This window comes from Rhinolophus hipposideros, assembly GCF_964194185.1.
Source record: "Rhinolophus hipposideros genome assembly, chromosome: 12".
Lineage (NCBI taxonomy): Eukaryota > Metazoa > Chordata > Mammalia > Chiroptera > Rhinolophidae > Rhinolophus > Rhinolophus hipposideros.
This window is the reverse complement of record NC_138058.1, coordinates 1,095,172-1,117,286: the sequence shown is the minus strand read 5'-3', so window position 1 is coordinate 1,117,286 and position 22,115 is coordinate 1,095,172. Positions and strand designations below refer to the sequence as shown.

Genomic DNA, 22,115 nt, shown 5'->3' with positions numbered 1-22,115 from the left:
TGGCGTCCACATGGTAATGTTGATACCTGGGTCCCACCCCAGGGATTCTGATTTAATTGTCTGGATATCAGTACTTTTAAAACTTTTCCTCGTGGTTCTAATAAGCAGCTGAGGCTGAGAACCACTGCATTGAACTTGTCCATCAATGAGTAGAGATGCTGGAGTGCATGGGCCAACTGCCCAGCCTGCCTTTCTGCACTCGGGCCTGTCCTGCTGTCAGGCCGCATGGAAGAGGCTCGTGCTTGGCTGCTGAGGAACACAAGGCCCTGGGCCTGACGGCCTGGCCCCTCTGGCCCAGAGCACATGACTAGGCTATGATGGATAACCAACCAGTTTTAATGAACACAAAATATTGATACGTATAAAAAGGTATTTCTGTCAGTCACGTAAGTGTCCCCACTTCCTAGATGGGGAGTCGTCTTCTCCATGGACTAGAGTACCTGTTTCTCCTAGGAGCCCCGCGTCTGGGTAAACGCTGGCTGTGTCCCCACAGGGCAGGGGCTGCCCAAGGGAAGGGAGGCTGTGGGGCTCTAGCCAGCTTTTTCACACAGTAAGTTCTGAGAGGCCACTGACGTTAGACTAATGCCTGCTGCAGATGGATGGCAGCCCAGGTGCCTTAATAGGTGAGGAAGACTAAACTTTCATCATGGAGCCCTCCCTTGTCCTTTGGCTGTTTAGAGCCAAATTCTTTAAGATTCACTCTCTGGCACGTAAGGACCCAGCCCTGCCAGGAGCACATCTACACTAGCACAACTACAACGAGCACAGCGGACGGATCCGTTAGGAGAGCCGGTGTGGAGCTGGGTCCTACACAGACCCCCAATTAGCAGCTGGGGGTGGGAGCAAGTGTTTCTCTGCCTGCCCTGTGGGCGGAGCTTGGTGTCCCACCTTGGAGGTAGGACAGTGCAGACCAGCTGCGGGGGCCAGGCGGGATCTCACACTCCAGTGCCAGGGCGGCGTTAGTGCCTGAGGAAAAACAGGGTCACGGGCCACCTCCCCAAAAACTGAGTGGGCCACAAGCAACCCCCTGCATCCAGGCACTTTACTCCCACAAGGAGAGCCACCAGCTGGTCAGCTAGCGTGGTGGGCGGGCAGGCCTGACCGAAGCCTTCAGACAGTGGCCACAGAGTTCCCTAAGGTATGAGCTCCAGCTCCTCAGCCTTAGGGCTTCTGAGGCAACCAGGGGGTGGCGGGCCTCAGACCTGCTGAGCAGCCCTCCAGACCCAACACCAGAGTCCCGAAGACCGAAGATGCCGGGGGCCGCCCCAGACGCCATCAGGGTTGCTGCTAATAGGAATGGAGTCCGTGAGAAACGTCTGCCCCAGGTGTGAGCCAGCTGCAGGATGCCTGGCACCTGTGGCCTGGATGGCAGCTGAGCCACCACCCGACAGGAAGCGCCCATGGGGACAGAGGCTTAGGACTCCCCCTGTGCTGCAGCCTGGGCTCCCAGGCACGGCTGCGGCGCCTCATCTGCACCCACCCTGTCCCCTGTCGCCCTCCCCACCATGGGTCTCTGTGGCAGCCTCCCTAGCTGGCACCCTCGCAGGGAGCGGTCGTCCCTGAGACTGGGAGCCAGGCTGGGGCTGGGACTCCAAGCTGCTCCCCAGTCCTGACAGGACTGCTTGGGAGCAATCGGGACAGGTCAGAACTACAGGCGTGAGGATGGGGGCAGGGGACCAGGGGACGCGATGGTGGCTGAGTGGCCCTGCAGGGCTGCTGTCATCGGGTGCGAGGATGCCCCACGTGGGCCTGCAGAGCCTCCCGGATGCCTCGCTGCCAGTCTCGTGCCAGCTGCACTGGGGTGACGGAAGCCTGGGGACAAGGGTGCTGGGTCAGTCGTCACCTCACAAGCGCCCTGGGGACTCACACACCCGCCGTCCTCGGGGCCTGTGGGGTTCACCTGATTCCGCACGCCCAGCTGGGCTCCGTAGAGCAGCAGCACCTTCATGGCTCGGTAGTGGCCGTGCCGCACAGCCTCGTGCAGAGCTGTGTCCCCTTCCTGTGGAGAGAGGACATCATGCTCCGACCCTCCTCAGCCCCAGGAAGGGCCGTCCCCACTGGAGCAGCCACAAACAAGCACCTACCTTGTCCTGTGCGTCTATGTGGGCCCCACATGCGATGAGATGCTCCAGGCACTCACAGTTCCCTGTGCGCACAGCCACGTGCAAGGGGGTGCTCCAGATCTAGGGGGCGTGTGGCAGTTCCTGTTGCTCTGCGTGGCGAGGCCCACACCCACGCCCAAGGGCTGGGAACAGTGTCAGCTCCGAGCTGCTCGCTGCTCTCCTGATGGCCCCCCCACCCCGCAACGCACCCTCACCTTGTCCCGGGCGTTGACCTGGGCTCCCTGGTTAAGCAGCTGCTTTAGGATGTCCAGGTGGCCTCCACGGCAGGCCCAGAACACAGGTGTCCTGTCCAACTGCAAACAAAAGCAGTGAAGCCCTGATACACTGCACACCGGGCAGGCTGTCTGCCAGGGAGGGGATGGGCCTTCCCCGGTTCTCACCAAGTCGCGAGCGTCCACAGTGGCCCCTGCCTCCAGCAGCTTGTTCACAAGCTGGCTGTGACCCTTCAGACAGGCCCAGTGCAAGGCCGTGCGGTGGAGCTGGGAGGTGGAGATGGGGGGGGGGGGGTGTCAGGTGGAGGGAGCCGCCCTGTAGGGTCCCACCCCTGATCCATTCCCAGAGCTGGTGCCCTGAACAGAGCTGCCAGCTGCCCATCACATGGAGGGCCCGCCCCTCCCAGCTCAGGAAGCGCCGGGACTCGTGGCTCCATCAAACAGAGAAGCGGGTCTGCTAGGCCAGGACAAGAGCTGAGGACGGCACCCTGCAGCCACCTGCCCTACCTTGTCATGGGCACTGGGGTCCCCTCCGTCTGCCAGGTACTTGTCAATCAGGGCCTCCTGGTTCTCAGCAGCTGCCTTCAGGAACGTGTCCAGGCCCATGGGCTCCAGCTGGGCCTGGGCCTGGGGCCGTAGCTGGACAATCACAGACAAGACCAAAGGGACGCTGTCAGCTTGTACAAATCACAGGTGTTTAAACCCAGCCCTAGGAGACACAGGCTGAATAGGCCTCGGGGGCCTGTGCCCACCCCCAAGCTCATATGAAGTCCTGACCCCAGAACCTCAGAATGTGAGCTGACTTGGAACTGTCCTTGTAGCTATAACTAGTTGAGGTCATACTGGAGTAGGCTGGTCCCGGATCCGATGGAACTGGTGTCCTTATTGAACGGGGACATTTGGAGACAGACATGCACACGAGGCAGTGAGGTGTCCATGAGCCAGCACAGGCCTGGCCAGAAGGACCCAGCCAGCCAGCAGCTTCCCCGTCCGTGGTGCTGGCGGCAGCCCCAGCAGTCACACACGGGGGTGGGGGCAGGATGGACTGTGTCCAGCTCATCAGGTGCGGCTGGCAGTGTCCACTCCTCCCCAGGAACTCAAGCCCTGGGTGCGCCCCTACCACCCCGACTGCACCCACCTTAACCATGGGCTCAGGTGCCCTGGGGGGGACTCTGCGTTTCAGTCGTTTTTCTCTTCGTCTTTGAACCAAGTTTTCCAAGTCAGCCAGATTGTCCAGATGAAGTCTGGAACTGGCAAATCTCTCAAGCTGGGGCAAGAAGTGGGCAGAAGACAGAAGACCGTGCGAGCTGTCAGCCCCGGGTCCGGGGGCCTGGGGACAGGCTCTTGCTCTACTCCCTGGCTCCCCCAGGCCCTCACTGCTCAGACCTGCCCGTATGGGCCCAGCCACCACGGGCCACCCCACATCACTCACTCTCCTCCTCTTCTCTTCTTCCACTCTGCGCCTCTCCTGGGCCACGGCCTCCTGAGGTCCCCGCCTCCAGTCGCTCGGCCAGCCTCCTGGCTCAGGAGCTTCACGTCCACATCCGAACACTTTCCTTTCTTCTCTTTCTCCACTTACCTGTAGGGACAGGACAGGGAGCAAGAGGACAATTAGGAGTCCTTCGAGAACCTACCTATGCAGTAGGGGTCCTGATAAGAGCTGGATCCGAGGGCTGGCCTGACCCTTCTCAAAGCTTCTCGTGGTCGGCCGCGTTGGCACGCTCCCTGCTGGCTCTCACCAGCTGCCGCCTACCCTGTCCTGTCAGCAAGGACACAGGGTTGGGGGCGTGAACCCACATCTATTTATACTTCTGCACTTGTGTCCAGGCAAACACATGACCCCTCAGGTTCCCTCAGGGGTTGCTGTCCTCACATTCCTACCAGATCACGCCACACTGCCACCTGACCCCCAGCTCCAGGCCAGAAGATATGCCTCCTGGGTAAAATCCGGAATTCCTGGGTTCAGATCTTGGCTCTTCACGAAGCTGCTGCTTCTTCAGTAAATGGGGTTGAACTAGCAGCGCAGGAGCTGTGCCCGGGCAGACGCTCCATTCTGCCCTTTCTCCCGGCCCAGCCCCAGGACGGGATGGCAGGAGCTGGGGGCACTGAGCACTGCGCGTTGGGAGTAGAGATAGGATGGCAGGGCGCTGGGCTTCCAGCCACGGAGAGCAGTGTTCCCTGTCAAAGCAACGCTGGCAACCGAACTCTTGTGGCCACAGCCCCTCCCACAGAGCCTGTACCACGCTGGGGCCAAGCTGGGCACAGTCACATCCTGGGTCCTCTATGGCCCACCTCACCAAAACGCATCCCAAAGTGTCACTGGTGTCACCATTTCTCTCACTGCCCAGCGAAGTGCACAGCACACTTGTGCCTCCCCATCCAAGGCGGCCAGGCCCCTGGCCCATTTCCAGAACAATGGCTATCCTGGCAGTTGAGCTAAACTGAGACCCAGCTACACTCGCGTCTCTCAAGGTAACAACACTTGCTATACTCCAGGATTTTCATGTCACCATCACCCGACATGTTTCCCACTCAGTTTCCCTCTTGCTCCCTAACCCCCCTTCTCACCACCTCACGAGAACCGGGCAGACAGAGCAGAGAAAAACTGCATGTTTCTGCTCCAAAAACCCAGTTCTCGGACCACAGAGAAAGCTGCCTGCCCTCCTTGGTCTACTGACGGCCTGGGGCTTCCAGATGACTGCCCAGACTCCCCCTACCCATGTTCTTACCAACTGCTGGACACTGATGACATCCATGGTCCCCCCGCGTTCCACTCCCCCAGTGAGGGGAGCTGAGCTGTCAGTCCTTTTATAGGGGAGCTGTCTCCTGAAGGCAGGCAGGGCGGGACAGAGGCTTCCGCCCGCGCCAGATGACTCTGTGGCTCCGTAACCCCCCCTAAAATACCAGCATGGCCTGCAGCCGAGCAGGGGGCGGAGCTGTTCTGAGCCGAGCCGGCTGCATCCTCACACTTGCCCATCCCCCACCTGCTCAGGAATAGTGCCACCCCAGACACGTGTCCTGGGGTACGTGGGCCAGTGGCTCACATTCAGGGGCAAACAGTTCTCACTCTAAGTCCAGGCACCACTTGTACAAACGAGTCAAGCGTGAGCCTCCACCGGCGGGTGTGGCGGCCCGAGACCCTGAAAGGAGGCCAGAATCCTAGAGGACCTGGGAAGGACAGGCCCGGGAGGCTGTCCTCTGCCTCAGGGACCCTCATGGCACCTACAGGAGGAAACTAGGCTTCAAGGGATTTCCCAGCTCCCAGCCAGTCTCAAGGCTGCCCCCTAGTCTTGGTGGCTTCCTGCCCAGGGGCCCCTACTTCTCCCTCACCACGCTGAGGGCCACCATTAAACTACACCAGCACGGGCCAAGGCTAGTCTGTCATCCACCACAGGCCTTGAAGACCTTTCCTCACCCAACATGCAGGTCCCACCAGACACTGTCCTGGGCGTGGGGCACGCCCTTCCCCGGGAGGCAAGGTTAACACCCACTCCAGGTCCAAGTACACATGAACCGCCAGTTCAGTCACAAAGCCAAACTTCCTAGTTGTCCCTAAGATGCCAGCGTGCCCTTCACCCGCTGTGCCTTGAAGTCTGCCTTGACCTCCTAAGGGGAATCTGATAGCCAGTAAATAAGACTCCAAAATCGGAGCCACATGAGCAGAGATGACCAAAACGAGGGGGATAGCTGAGGTCAAGAACAGCCCAAGGCCCCAAAGGGCTGCCAACGGTCTCAGCCACGGCTGGCCAGCTGGCTGGCTACGTAAGCCAGTTCTGAGACAGCTTCTTAAAGAAACGCTCCTTACACTTCAGGGTGTTTTCTCGGAGGTTTCTTGCCTTTGATGATGAGGGAGAGAGTTACGTGGACCTGCGAGAGAGTGAGCAGACAAGAAAAAGCCTTTAGCTCTGGGCTCCACCGCATCCACCTCCCTTCTTTCCATATCCCCAGACAGGCTTCCTCCGAAATTCTCAGCGGAAAACCAGCTTCTTCCACATAAAACTAACTGGTATTCACTCTGACTGATTAAAAAAATGGATCCGTGTAAAAAAATCCAAACAGCAAATACAGCTCCAAAAGATCTCCTGCCTAACCACTGTCCCCAGTGGGCCAGGGGACCACGGGCGCCCATCTGTTACATGCCCTCAGGACTTGGTGCCTGTGCGTACATGTTTCTACAGGCACTGTGCTGTGGCCAAGCTCAGCACGCTTCCTGCGCAAGCGCACACTGGCCACTGCACTGCGCTCCAGGACGTGCGCCAGGATGGAGCGGCTTCCCACGGCAGCACCTGCTGGACTCTTCTTTATTTTACATTACACCCTGTGCTGCACGCGCCTGTCAGTCAGGGCCTCCCAGGGGGCACAACTCGTAAACGCCTCTGGAAATAAGCATCTCTGTAGACATGGAGGACTATTTCTCTAGGCAGCTACACAGAAGGCAGATTATTGGTCCTATCATTTACATTTTAATAGTATCGCCGAACTGCTGTCTACAGTGACTGTATCAATTTCCATGAACCGGTATCAACAAAGTTAAGACAAGTGACAGACAGTATGAAAGGGGAAAAATACATATATATACTCATATATATAAAACATAGGATCAATATCCATAATACATAAACAACTCCCATGAATCAATAACAGAAAAAAAATTTAAATGGACGAAGGGTGTGAACAGGAAGTTCACCTGAAGACAGGTGCTCAACCTCACTAGTCCTCAGCAAAACAAGACAAACCGTAGCACTTTTAACTCTATCTGACTGTCAAAATTACGCTTTACAAAGCAGTGCTGATCAGGTTTGGAGGACATGCGATGTGCTGGCAATGTGCCAGGCGCCCTTGTCACTGCTCTCCGTATCGCACCCTTGGAACCCCCACAGTGTCTTGGAGGCAGGCCCTATTATAATCCTTATTTTACAGAAGAGGAAATGGGGACCGCCAGGTAAAGTGACTTACCAAGATCACTCAGCTAGAAAGCTGCTTTTAATTCGTCACATATCCATAGCTTCTTCTAATACTTACAGATTTGTTTTTTAATTTAGGTCTTGAAATCTACTCAAAATTTAACTGTGAACATGGGACACGGTAAGGATATAACTTTATTTCCCAAACGGATAGGTATTTCCATGTGGACTCATTTAGAATAGGACCCCCTGCCCAGGCTTCAGCACCTGCAGCCCCACCCAATCTGCTCCCTCACCACCAGTGGCCAAAATGGGTCTCCAGGCCTCAGTTTCCCACCGTGCAGCACTGATGCTGAGCAAGGCAGGGGCCTGACGACCTAGTCTGTGCACCCTCATGGCAGCCTGAAACAGAAGGCTGGCACTTCAGCTGGCCAGCAGGTCCCGCAGGTCACTGTTGCAGGGCAGCAGATCACACGCTAGTCGTGCCTTCCGGTCCCGGACGGCCTTCAGGGCGGGGCTGTGCTGCAACAGGAGGGAGCAGATGTCCACGTGACCCTTCTCAGCAGCCTGTGGAGAGAGGCCCGAGTCAAAAGCCACGCCCTCACTGGGCCCTGCTCTTTCTTGTTCCACTTCTGCGGCTCTCTGAGTCCTAAAAAATGGAGATGCTGGCTGTCTGAGTAGAGCTCCCCTGAGTCCTACCAAATCCCAATGACTTGCAGACAGACTGGCAGAGTACGCCAGTGCCATTCTGGCAGTTAGCTTGAGTTTTTCTTTCTTGTGTTCTTCGCTCATGGACATTCTGCTTTGTCTAGGCTGCACATTAAAGACGAGAGCAGAATCGCGGTCTCTAAACAAAACATTTAGAGCATCTACAGGGTGGTAAGCTTCATGAGCACAGGAGATATCAAACACGGACCCTGCCCCCCAGGGACAGACAAAATCAGGCCCAGGTTCCCAGTTCTCCTATGAGACAGATGTTCCCAGTCCAGATGTCAACTACTAATCTACTTCCTCCAAAAAATAACAGCTAAGAGACTGACACAGATTATCTTACTTCACTTTTACAGTAACCATCAGAGGTAGGAACTATCATTATTCCCACTTTATAAATGAAGAAACTTAGCTGACTTGCCTAAGGCCACAGAGTTAGTGTGGCAGCCTGGGGGTTGTAAAGCAGGTCTATCTGAACTCTTAACAACTATGTGACACCACTGTATTCCCTACTCCTCCCAACAAACTGATGGACTACAGGGGCTTTTAAGAGGTATCAAAATTAATATCAGTAGTAATCGCCATCCCAAATTGGAATCCATATATTTTTAAGCAGGTTCTCTTGAGTGCAGACGCAGGCTCTCAATTCTGTTGCCTCAGTATAGGTGGTGGTATGTAATGAGCAGTTGTGAGATGCATTCCAAGTAATCTTTTGCGAAAAGACAAAAGTGCCAATGTAGACAAATAGTTTATTTAAAAAAAAAGAGAGAGAGAGGTCCAAGACAGCGGTGGCATTAGGAAGATGCTGAACTCACGCCCTCTGATGAACACACTGAAATATACACTCATGTAGAGAGCAAGGCCTCCTGAGAACACCCCAGGGCAACTGAGCAGCTTCTGCACAGCAGACAGAAACCGTACAGAGGAGACTGGGTAACCACAGGAGCACTCCGGTGTGTTCACCAGAGGGCGTGAGTTCAGCATCTTCCTAATGCCACCGCTGTCTTGGACCTCTCTCTCTTTTTTTAAAATAAACTATTTGCATACATTGGCACTTTGGTCTTTTCACAAAAGATTACTTGGAATGCATCTCACAACTGCTCACTACATACCACCACCTATACTGAGGCATTAGAGGGGCTGGTGAACACCACTGCTTATGTGCCCCTCTACCCCCATCTCCTCCAAAGGGAGGCGGGAGCTCCACCCAGGTTCTCCGGCCTACCTGCAAGACCGCAGCAGCGTTCCCAGCCACACCGCCTAGAGCCCATTTTGGCTCTGAACAAAGGGAGCAAGCAGGACCACCTGGGCGTCAACACACGCACTTGGCCTCCCCACCTGGTGCCTCTCCAGCCTGGTAGGCCAGTGCCCTGGGTGCCATAAGCACCCGCCTGGCTCCAACCAGCCTGCCCAAACGACCCAGCACACAGAGCCCACACAGACCCCGCTTCTACACGAGGCCACTTTATACAGACTGAAAGTGAAGGGGTGACAAGATATTTAAAGCAAATAGAAATGAAAAGAAAACTGTGGCAACAATACTCATACCAGACAAAATAGCCTTTAAAATGAAGAACGTAGGGGCCGGCCCGGTGGCTCAGGCGGTTGGAGCTCTGCGCTCCTAACTCCGAAGGCTGCCGGTTCGATTCCCACATGGGCCAGTGGGCTCTCAACCACAAGGTTGCCGGTTCAATTCCTCGAGTCCCACAAGGGATGGTGGGCTGCGCCCCCTGCAACTAAGATTGAACACGGCACCTTGAGCTGAGCTGCCACTGAGCTCCCAGATGGCTCAGTTGGTTGGAGCACGTCCTCTCAACCACAAGGTTGCCAATTTGACTCCCACAAGGGATGGTGGGCTGCGCCCCCTGCAACAAGCAACAGCAACTGGACCTGGAGCTGAGCTGCGCCCTCCATAACTAAGAATGAAAGGGCAACAACTTGACTTGGAAAAAAGTCCTGGAAGTACACACTGTTCCCCAATAAAGTCCTGTTCCCCTTCCCCAATAAAAAAAATCTTTAAAAAAAAGAAAAAATGAAGAATGTAAAAAGAGACAAAGAAGGACATCACATAATGATAAAGGGGCCAATCCAAGAAGAGGACCTAACAATCATGCACCCAACATGCTATGCACCCAACAGAGAAGTACCTAAATATATAAAGCAATTATTAATGGACATAAAGGAAGCAATCTACAGTAATACAATAGTAGGGGACTTCAATACCCCTCTCACGTCAGTGGATACGTCATCCTGACATAAAACTAGTAAGGAAATAATAGCCTTAAATGACCCATTATACGGGACTGACTGAATAGACGTTTGTAGAACATTTCATCCCAAAACTACAGAATACTTATTTTTTTTTTAAGTGCACATGAAACACTCTCCAGGATAGACCACATATTAGACCACAAAAATAAGCCTCAATAAATTCAAGAAGATTAAAATCATAAGAAGAATGTTAACCAAAAATAGCATGAAACTAGAAATCAACTACAAAATGAAAACTGGAAAACACACAAATATGTGGAGACTAAACAACATATTACTAAACAACCAATGGATCAAAACGAATATCAAATAGGAAAACAAAAACTACTTTGAGACAAACAAAAATGAAAACACAAATTTCCAAAATTATGGGTTTCAGCAACAGCAGTTCTAAGAGGCAAGTTTACGGCTATACAGGCCTACTTCAAGAAACAAGAAAAATCCCAAATAAACAATCTAACTTTATATCCAAAGGAACTAGGAAAAGAACAAAAGAAAAAAAGAAAAAGAACAAAACCCAAAATAAATAGAAGGAAATAGTAAAGATCAGAATGGAAATAAACAAAATAGGAACTAGGAAAAGAACAAAAGAAAAAAAGAAAAAGAACAAAACCCAAAATAAATAGAAGGAAATAGTAAAGATCAGAATGGAAATAAACAAAATAGAAATTAAAAAACATTAGAAAACATCAATGAAACTAAGAGCTGGTTCTTCGAAAAGATAACCAAAACTGACAAACCTTTAGCTAAACTCACAAGAAGAGAGACAGCCCAAGTAAATAACATCGTAAGGGAAAGAGAAGTTACAACCAACACCACAGAAATACAAAGGACCATTAAACAATACTATGAATAATTATATGCCTACGAACTGGACAACCTAGAAGAAATTGATACATTTCTAGAAGCATACAGCCTTTGAAGGATAAACCAGAAAGAAACAGAAAATCTAAACAGACTGATTACTAGCAATGAAACTGAAGCAGTAATAAAACAACTCCTTGGGGCAGCCAGATGGCTCAGCCGGAGCTCTGAACAACAGGGTTACCGGTTCGATTCCCACATGGGCCAGTGAGCTGCGCCCTCCACAACTAGATTGAAGGCAGCGAGCTACCGCTGAGCTGTCAGAAGGGCGGCTGGATGGCTCAGTTGTTTAGAGTGCGAGCTCTCAACAAGGTTGCTGGCTCAATTCCCATATGGGATGGTGGGCTACGTCCCCTGCAACTAAGACTGAAAATGGCAACTGGACATGGAGCTGAGCTGCGCCCTCCAGAGTAATACTCTGTTCCCCAATATTCCCCAATTTAAAAATAATAATAATAATTTAGGACCGGCCCGGTGGCTCAGGTGGTTGGGGCACTGTGCCCCTAACACCGAGGTCACCAGTTCGATTTCCACATGGGCCAGTGAGCTGCGCCCTCTACAGCTAAGATTGTGACCTACAGCTCTCCCTGGAGCTGGGCTGCCATGAGCAGCCGGATGTTGGCATGAGATGCCGTGAGCTGCTGTGGGCTACCGTGTGCTGCCATGAGTGGCTGGCAGACATCGTGAGCGGCCAGCGTGAGCTGCTGTTTGCCAGCCACCATGATTGGCTGGTGGCCATCGTGAGTGGCCAGCAGCCATCGTGAGCAGCCGACAGTCGGCGAGAGCTGCCGTGGGCTGCTGTGAGCGACTGACTGTCGACTGGCGACTAATCTTGCCTCAGCCTGGGGGAGCGCAAGGCTCATAATACCAGCGTGGGCCAGGGAGCTGTGCCCTACACAACTGGGCTGAGAAACAGCAGCTTGAACCTGAGTGCAGGGGAGGAGGAAGAAGGGGGGAATATATATCTCTCTCTCACTGATTTAAAAAGAAAAACACAAAACAAAAAAAACTCCCAACAATCAAATCTAGGACCAAACATTTAAAGAGGAATTAATACCTATCCATCTCAAACTATTCCAAAAAATTGAAGAGTGAGAAATGCTCCCAAATTCATTCTACAAAACCAGCATTACACTGATACCAAAACCAGACAAATATATTACAAAAGAAAATTACGGGCCAATATTGATGAACATAAATGGTAAAAATGCTTAACAAAATATTAGCAAACAAGATTCAACTATATATTAAAAGCATTACATATCATGACCACGTGGGGTTTGTCACAGGCATGCAAGGATGGTTCCACATCCAAAAATCAATCAACACAATCCATTATATCAACAAAATGAAGGATAAAAATCATGATTACCTGAATGGATACAGAAAAAGCATTTGACAAAATTCAACATCCTTTGATAAAAACTCTCAACAAAGCATGTATAGAGGGAACATGCCTCAACATAAAGGCCATATGTGACAAACTCACAGCTAATATCATACTCAATGGAGAAAAGCTGAAAGGTTCTCCTCTAAGATCAGAAACAAGACAGAAATGCCCACTTTCACCACCACTTCTATTCAACATAGTATTGGAAGTCAGACAAGAAAAGGAAATAAAAGGCATCTAAATTGGAAAGGAATAAGTAAAACTCTCATTATTTGCAGATGACATGATACTATATATAGAAAACCCTAAAGACTCCACAGAAAAAACTATCAGAATAAATGAATTCAGTAAAGTTGCAGGATACAGAACCAATATACAGAAATCTGTTGCGTTTCTACAGAACAATAACGAACAATCAGAAGGAGAAACTGAGAAAACAATCCCATTTACAATGGCATCAAAAAGCATAAAATATCTAGGAATAAATTTAACCAAAGAGAAGAAAGACCTGTATTCTGAAATCTATAAGACATTGACAAAAGATACTGAAGGAGACACAAATAAATGGAAGGATATATCCTGCTCCTGGACCGGAAAGATTAATATTGTTAAAGTAGCCTTACTCTCTAAATAAAGCAATATACAGATTCAATGCAAGCCCTATTAAAATACCCATGGCATTTTTCACAAAACTAGAACAACTAATCTTAAAATTTATGTGGAACCAAAAATTTCCCCAAATAGCCAGAGAAGTCTTGAGAAAGAACAAAGTGGGAAGTATGCTCCCTGATTTCAAACTATACTACAAAGGTATAGTAATCAAAACAGCATAGTGCTGCCATAAAAGCAGACACATAGATCAACAGAACAGAATAGAGCCCAGAATAAACCCATGGCTGTATGGTGAATTAATCTGCAACAAAGGAGGCAAGAGTATACAATGGGGTAAAAGTCTCTTCAAAAATGGACAGATATACGCAAAAAATGAAAGCACACCACTTTCTTACACCATATACAAAAGTAAACTCAAAATGGATTAGACTTAAATGTAAGACCTGCAACCATAAAAATTCTAGAAGAAAACATAGGCAGTAAACTGACATTGGTCTTAGCAATATCTTTTTTAATATCTCTTCTTAGGCAAAGGCAACAAAAGCAAAAATAAACAAATGGGATTACATCAAATTAAAAAGTTTTTGCACAGCAAAGGAAACCATCAACCGAATGGGAGAAGATATTTGCCAATGATACATCTGATAAGGGGTTAATATCCAAAATATATAAAGAACTCATACACCTTAACATCAATAAAACAATCCAAGTAGAAAATGAGCAGAGGACCTGAACAGACATTTCTCCAAAGAGGACATACAGATGGCCAACAAACATATGAAAAGATGGTCAATGTCACTAATCTCCAGGGAAATGCAAATCAAGATGACAATGAGATATTACCTCACACCTCTCAGAACAGCTCTCATTAAAAAAAAACCACCAAAACAAATGTTGGTGAGGATGTGGAGAAAAGAGAACCCTCATGCACTGTTGGTGGAATTGCAAATTGGTACAGCCACTATGAAAGCAGTATGGAAGTTTCTCACAAAATTAAAAACAGGACTACTCTACAACCCAGCAATCCCACTTCTGGGTATTTATCTGAAGAAAACAAAAACAGTTAAGTTGAAAAGATTCCACCCCCATGTTCACTGCAGGATTATTTACAATAGTCAAGCTATGGAAGCAACCCAAGTGTCCATCAATAGATGACTGGATAAAGAAGTGGTACATATAGACAATGGAATATTACTTGGCCATAAAAAAGAATGAAAGAATGAAATCTTGCCATCTGCAACAATATGGATGGACCTAGAGAGTATTATGCTGAGTGAAATAAATCAGTCCGAGAAAGACAAATACCATATGATTTCACTTATATGTTGATATAGAAAACAAAATAAATGAACAAACCAAACAGAAACAAACTCATAGAGAACAAATTGATGGTCACCAGGTAGGAGGGGAGTTAGGGAGATGGGTAAAAAAGGTGAAGAGATTAAGAAGTACAAATTACCAGTTATAAAAGCAGCCACCAGGGATGTAAAGTAAAGCACAGGGAATATAGTCAGTAATGTGGTAATAACTATGTATAGTGCCAGGCCATACTTCACAAGATATATAAATGTCTAATCGCTATGTTGTATACCTGAAACCAACATAATATTGGAGGTCAACTGTAATAGAAAAACTTTAACAAATTTAAAAGAAAGAAAATACTGCATGCCATCCAGATGCCGGGTATATCCATGCCAGAGTCCTACCTGTAAACATCTACCATGTGATTTACGACAGTAAAACGTCTGAGCAGCACCAGTTCAGACCATTAAGAAATAAGCAACCTGGGGTGGCCAATTAGCTCAGTTGGTTAGTGTCTCGTGCTGATAACACCAAGGTTACTGGTTTGTTCCCCACATGGGCCACTGTGAGCTGTGCCCTCCAAAAAGAGGGAGGGAGGGAGGGAGGGAGGGAGGGAGGGAGGGAGGGAGGGAGGAAGGAAGCAAGGAAGGAAAGGAGGGAAGGGAAGCAACCTGCTTCTTCAACTGTCAAGGCCCTTCAAACAAAACAAAACACAACATCCAGCTGTTCACTCAGTCCATACTCCCCGGAACACCTGTGCCTGGTGCTGGAGCTGTAACAGTAAACAAGGTCAAGTCCTCGCTGTCTCCCAGGAGAGACAGGCTCCAACAGGGAATTTCAAGGTGGAGAAGAGTCAGGGCAAGTCAAGTGCAGGGTGCTTTGGGGCACCCATTTGGGTGAGCGCCTTGTGTCAGAAGAACAGGTCTCTGAGATCCTGTTGTAGAAGCTGTAGAAGCTGAGACCTAGAAGGAAGGATGGAAACAGCCAGGTGAAAAACAGGAGAGGAGAGGCATCCCAGGGGAATGAGCTTGATTTATATGGCCCTGGAGGGTCAGAACAGCAAGGTCAGGAGACTGAAAAAGACTAGCAGGGCCTGCGTGGCAGGGAGAAGGGGACGAGAGCTCTAAATAACTGGAGGAGAGAAATGCTTACGTCTTCTCTTAAAGTACACACAGGTACATGTTACATCAGCAACCTCTTGGACAATGTAATATTTACACGTCTGGCTTCCTCAGACTTAAGCTGGTCCTCGAAATGGCCTTCGCCCCACTTGCTAATTGTGGTAAGAAGACATACAGCAAGGTCTACTTGGTAACAAGTGTAGAGTGAGCCACACAGTATTTATCACACAAGCACAGTGTTGTACAGAACTCCTCAACTGAACCATTTGCACAACTGACACTTACACCGGGTAAGCAGCAACAACTCATCTCCCCCACCACCGCCCCTGGCAATGCCATTCTACTCTCTGCTTCTGTGTCTATTTTATAGATATGCTTCAGTTCAGAGGGACCATGCGTGTAAAACAAAAAACTGTTACATCTCTTTAAAATGTATCTACTAGTGTCTACATACCATTACAAAGTGTTATAACCCACTTCTATCACCCAGTTAAGAAAAAAGAATAACATGCATTATTTCAAAAAAAAACAAAACAAAACAAAACAAAACAAAAACCATGTATTATTTCACAGTTGATTGTAAAAACAATAAAAATAAAACAAGAACTTTATCTCTGTTGCGAGTATCAAGGCTGCTGCACCCACCCAAGCACCTTTCTGTCGCATCACGCTGCTGGAGTACAGGTTGCTTGCTGTGGATTTGTCAGCCCTCAGGTCTCCCTGTTCCCAGCAGGGCCAGGGGAGTAGAGCGCATGGAGTCGGAACACTGACTGCTGTCAGCTTTCCTTCTCCTGGAAATAACGCTCCTCAGTGTGTCTCGTCCTCTGTGGCCGAGAACTAACTACGTGGCCAGGCTCTATGCTAGAGGCATGGGGTGTAGTCTGGTCTGGAGAGCCACTCGTGAGAGACATGCCCCTAGTAAGACTGGGACCGCGGCACTGTACACCTGAAACTAGTCTACTATTGTATGTCAACTGTAACGTAAAATTTTACAACAGAACAAGCATGGATTTTGAGTGGATAGTAAAAAGTGTCAGCCCCGGGTTCTGTTGCTAAGTTAGGCAGACAACCACTTAAATATTTCTGTTTTAATATTCACATCCAGAATTGTGTTTCACAGGCTAGGATTTGAGAATATCCTTTGTGTTCCTGGTTGTTTAAGTAAATAAAGAGAATACATAAATAAATTGGAGAGGCAGGCAGGGGCTAATTGCAGGCTGGTGAACTAGCCGAAGGACTTGGTAAAGCTTCTGAAAGAGTAAGTTCCGGCACAATCAGAACTGCTTTTTAAAACTATCACTCTGGGGGGAAACCAAGCAGGGGCAAGAGAGGAATGATATGCATAAACCACTTCTCAGAGATGCAGAGAAAGTGGGTAAAAGTGGGAGACTTAAGGGAGAGACCTAGAAGACTGAGGGCACTAATTCTAAAAAAGTTTTAAAAAAAGGAAAAAAAACTGAGGGACGAGGGGTTGGGGTAGAAGGGAAACACATTTCACAGTCTTGTACTATACAGTCTTGTACTATTCAAACTGTCTACCAATGCACGTATTTCTAGTGGGAAAGTGCAAGGAAATGAGCGCTCTGGAAGCAGTATGGAGAGCGGACTACAGGGACAGGCAAGGGGCAGAAAACAATGGCGTGGAGAAGCATTCCTGACATATTGCTAAGGGAAAGAGAAAAACGATGCTGCATTGAATTCCAATTTACATGCACAGGAAAAATGCTGGAAAATTACACATTAATCCTAAAGTGATGAGAGGTGAGCACTGAGATTACAAATGGTTTTCCTTTTCTACTTTATGCTTTTCCACTTTGCCTGTTTCCTATAGTGAACATGTTATAACTTTTATAATGACAAAAACAAGTTTTTGAAGGGGGAGAGGGGGCATACCTTATGTAGACTGGTCATGCCATCGTCATCTACCAGCCTAGGGTTGGACCCATGTGACAGCAGAAGCCGTGCGATCTCAGTGTGCCCACAGTAGCTGGCCCGGTGCAGGGCAGTGGCACCCCCATGTGTCTGGGCGTCACACTTGGCCCCACTTTCCAGCAGGAACTGGCATACAGCATAGTGCCCATTGCGGCTGGCGTAGTGCTGCAGGGAACAGAGACCGAAGTCACACAGCAGAAACTGGCAGGCAGCAGGTGGGGAATGGAGAGAGCATGGACCCCGGAGCGAGAGGCCTGCGCCCTCCAGGGGCCACCTCCATCAGCTGTGGGACCTAGGCAAGCGCCTTCATTTCTAGCATCAGTTTCTTCAAGCATTTCTTCCTCACAGGATTGTTATGAAAATGGAATTCAGTGATTGATATAAAGCTCTCACATTAATTTAAAACACCAAGGTTCAGATGACACTTAAAACAGAAACTTTCTGGTAGAGAAGAAAGGGAGGGAGAAGACAAAGGTAACCCTCAATCCCCCTCAGATAGCAGGGTCCCCGAGCCCACCTGAGCTACCCCCAGCTCACCAGAGCTGTGTAGCCGGCCGAGTCGGGCTGACTAGGATCTGTCGCCTTCTGGATTAAATACTTCACTCGGCCCAGGTCTCCATTCAGGGCTGCTGACCAGATTCCTGCGCAAAGACAACCAAAGTACTCGATGACGATAGCGATGACACTAAGCGACTGGAGACTTTAAGTCTTTCCTTTACCACTTGACCTCCACTTTCTCACCCATAAAGTGGGGAATTCCTCCATTCAACAAATATTAACCGCGCACCTCCTCTGTGCCCAGGATTGCTCCAGGTGCTGGTGAAATACCTGTGAACCGGACACGGGGCTAAATCCCTTCTTCCCACTGCAAACACACATAGTGGGTAATGTTTAAAATGTTTGAATGTATGGGGCGGACGGGTGTCTCAGTTGGTCAGAGCGCGAGCTCTGGACAACGGGGCTGCCAGTTCAATTCCCACGTGGGCCAGCGAGCTGCGCCCTCCGCAACTAGAATGAAGTTAATGAGCTGCCGCTCAGCTCCCAGGTGGCCAGATGGCTCAGCTGGTTGGAGCGTGGGCTCTCAGCCACAAGGATGAGGGTTCGACTCCTCAACTCCCACAAGGGATGGTGGGCTGCGCCACCTGCAACTAATAACAGCAACTGGACCTGGGCTGAGCTGTGCCCTCCACAACTAAGACTGAAAGGACAACAACTTGACTTTGAAAAAGTTCCTGTAAGTACACACTGTTCCCCAATAAAGTCCTGTTCCCCTTCCCCTACCAAAATATATATATTTAAAAAAATAAATGTTTGAATGTATAGTCAAATCAAATTCAAAAGCAAGCAAAGGCCATTGCCAAGTGCCTGAACAAGGTGAAAACCACAGCCCAGTGGCGAGCGGACACTGAGTCTGTAGGATGTGGAGTCCTTGGAGCTGGACACACACCTCAGGGGCTTTGGCTCCAACGCCTGAGCAGGGTCTGGAACAAAGGCTGCAGGCCATGTGTGTGGGAGGGAACTAGACAGAGCAAGGCTATGTGCACAAAGCAGGGAAGTGCCATATCCTGGATGAACCAGGACGAGAAAATTGCCACTCTCCTGCCCTGAGTAGCAGCAGGAAGCAAGCCACCATGCCCAAGAACTTCACTCAGCAAATATGTACTGAATACTTACTCTGCATCTGGTACAGTTCTGGGCATTAAGGGTCAGCAGAGAATAAAAGACCTGCGCCCCTCCCTCAAAAAAAAAGAATTTAGTCTTATGGAACTTGACATTCTAATTAAAGAAGACAGACAAAGAAATATATATATGAAATAAGTTAGGTGGTGCTAAGTGCTATGAAGAAAAATAAAGCAAAGGGGGGTATAGGCAGTGGTCAGGGAACGGCATCTCTGATAAGGTGACATTTCAACAGAAACCTAAAGAAAATGAGGAACAACGCCATTTGAATAGGTGTAAGACGACAACAAAGGTAGAAGAAACTGAAAAAAATCAGATGCCAGGACCTAGGCAACTTGGAGGTGTGGGACCCATATCTACCTGCATTACCCTCAAGGAGCAAACCCCCAAGCTGAGAGTCTGCCATAAAAGCTGACCCAGACAATTGAACGCCTTAAGGGCCAGGCAGAGGCAACTTTTAAACATGCCCTATAAGGATGCCTCTACAGGCCAGCAAAGGCATGTGTGAGAATCTCTTTAAAAAGAGGAGCAGCTGTTGAGCTCAAAGAAGTTGCAAACCCACTGCAGCAAAACAAATGGGAAAACGCATGTTTCAAAAATTAACTGTAATAGCGCAATCTAAGGCTTTAAAATATTTAATGTGTTCACAGAGATGAAGGAATAGAATCCACAAATCAACAGAATATTAGGGGGAGGGAGAAGAACAGGCAGATCTATAACAAAGTCAATACATTAAAAAGTAGAATCACTGAAATAAAACAATAGATGGTTCAACAGTACTGCAGACCCAATTGAAGAGAGAATTAATGACTTGCAAATCACCCAAATGCAGAATGGTAAAGAGAAAAATACTTAAAGAGAGGTAAAGAAACATGGAAAAAGACAGAATGTACCAAAATATGTCTAACAGAGGTTTCAAAAACAAAAAAAGAGAAACTGAATAGAATGGGACAATGTTTGAAGAGATTACACCCGAGAATTATCCTTAAATAAAGACAACAATGAGTTCTCCGATGAAAAAACATATTAAATCCCAAGAAGGATTAATGAAAACAAACCCAGCATGGTGAAATGACCAAACATCAAGAATAAAGAGAACATGTAAGTCACCAAAAAGAAAAGGTCATCACCACCCACAAAAGTATTACAGTGAGAGAGAAAAGTATTACAGTGTGGTGGGGACACATGCTTACTGAAAAAAGCCATTAAAGGATGACTTCAGGACAAAGAACCCAGAGAGCAGACATGAAGGAAAACAAAGTCCACACAACAGAGAAGGCTCTTTCCCACGGGTTCCAAATAGATAACAAATGAGCAAGCAAACACAGCACAAGCACAGCTCATTTTACTGTGCTTTGGCACCGCCCAGATGTGGCTTTATTTCACAGACTGAAGGCAAGTCAGTCCCCCAGCAAAAAGACTATGGCTGGCTTTACTGAGACATCTCCCTTTGCCGGGGTCTGGGACGCAGCCGCCGTCATCTCCTAGGTGTGCCCGTAACATCCGCTTGTAAAACCTGCTCTGATGAAAGCCAGGTGAGCAGCCACCTGGCGGTGACGGGGCCCTATTTTGCAAAGGTCAACGTTTCTGGGGCACCGTCAGCCCTGGTCAGTACTTACCCGAGGCCGGTAGCACCCTCCCAGCTCTAAGAACCTCAACATGTGTCTAGACGTGGCCGAAGACTCCTACGGCGCATAACTGCTGGCGAGACCCTTCAGGGGCAGTGCGAGAGGTGGAGGGAAGGCGGGTGGGACACGTGTCCCCTCCGCGGCCCCCGACCCTGGCGCGTCTCTCCCACACCCAGAGCACACGCCCCGACTCGGCGGCTCGGAAACGTCCGTTTCCCGCGGCTCTGTCCCCTGGGAGGGCGCAGATCCCGCGCCGCCCCCGTCGGACAGCCTCGAGGGCCGGGGTCCCCGCGTCGCACCGTGGAGCAGCTGGCCCCGCTCCGCTCCCTGCGCGCCAGTAGGCGTTTCAGGGGCCGAGCTCGTGTCGGGCCGGGGCGGGCTCTCGGTGACCCAGGGCGAGTGCCCCCGGCTCCGCGTCCGCCTCACCCCTCTCGAAGTCCATCTCGTCCAGCGTCTGCCGCGCGCCAGGCGTCGCGCCCGAGTGGGCGCAGCAGGGCCCGTCGGCGCTGGGCCGGGGAGCCGCCATGCCGGCCTCAGCTCCACCCCGCTGTTGGGCGCGCACGCGCGCGGTCAACCGCCGGACCTGACCAGTCGGCGTGCGCGGCCCCGCCGGGTCGGCCAACCAGGAGCCCGGGCTCTCGCTCGGGAACCAATCGGAGGGCGGGGCGGGACTCGGGATTGCGCGCCCCGCCCGAGGTGGCCGCGCCGGGGCGCCTGCAGCCCCGGGGAGCTGCCGCGTTGCGCAGGCCTGGGCCGGACAGCTGGCGCGCGCCCGGGCCTCGGAGGCAAGTGGCGCTCGCCGGAACCCGCCCTGCGTGGTGTCCTCGTTCCCTGGGTCCCGGGTCCTTCACCCCCCTCCCGCACCGCCGCGGGCCCGGGAAAACGGCTGACCTTCCCCTCGCGACACCCTCCCTCCTCACGCCCCTCCGGCCTGTTTGTTGAAAACGCAGGGAAGGCTGGTGCCACCAGGAGCAGCTGTAGGCCCCCAAAGCAGGGTCGGGGCTCGGGTTGTGCCGACCCTCCCCCCCCCCGTGGGGGGCGCCTGCTTTATTGAATCGGTGTACAAAGGTCAGAAGCGCCCGGGCTGATGCGCGGCCAGGCGGATCCCGGTGCCTTCCTACAGCCAGGGGACACCTGCGGCGGCAGCCTGATCCGGGCTGGGCCCACGCCAGGCCTGTCTGTGCACAGGACACTTCACTTTCACTGCTTTCATCTGTGGGCATGAATTACAGAATCCAGGCTGGGCCCTGTGTTTCTTTTTTCATTCTTTTCTTTTTTTGGGGGGGGGGTTAATATTGGGGAACAGTGTGTTTTTCCAGAGCCCATCAGCTCCAAGTCAAATTGTCCTTCAATCTAGTTGAGGAG

At 50.3% G+C, this 22,115-nt stretch overlaps 1 protein-coding gene across 12 annotated transcripts; it reads right to left on the bottom strand.

Moving 5' to 3' along the window:
• Positions 1-315: 315 nt before the first annotated feature.
• LOC308506066 (ankyrin repeat domain-containing protein 39) lies at positions 316-21,302 on the bottom strand. Of its 12 annotated transcripts, XR_013994655.1 has the most exons (13): positions 21,177-21,302; positions 17,980-18,083; positions 17,404-17,607; positions 7,577-7,806; positions 6,141-6,202; positions 3,768-3,914; positions 3,474-3,602; positions 2,843-2,974; positions 2,504-2,602; positions 2,318-2,416; positions 2,085-2,183; positions 1,901-1,999; positions 316-1,812 (listed from the first exon to the last, which is right to left on the bottom strand). XR_013994655.1 is itself a non-coding variant. In XM_081068941.1 (11 exons), the coding sequence occupies exons 1-11, from the start codon at positions 21,274-21,276 to the stop codon at positions 1,720-1,722; spliced, it is 1,305 nt and encodes a 434-aa protein (XP_080925067.1). In that variant the 5' UTR covers positions 21,277-21,302; the 3' UTR covers positions 316-1,719. The 12 variants fall into 12 exon arrangements, 9 of the variants coding, with proteins under 9 accessions (XP_080925067.1, XP_080925069.1, XP_080925074.1 ...); XR_013994656.1 differs by lacking the exon at positions 6,141-6,202; XM_081068941.1 differs by lacking the exons at positions 6,141-6,202; positions 7,577-7,806.
• Between the last annotated feature and the right edge of the window lie 813 nt (positions 21,303-22,115).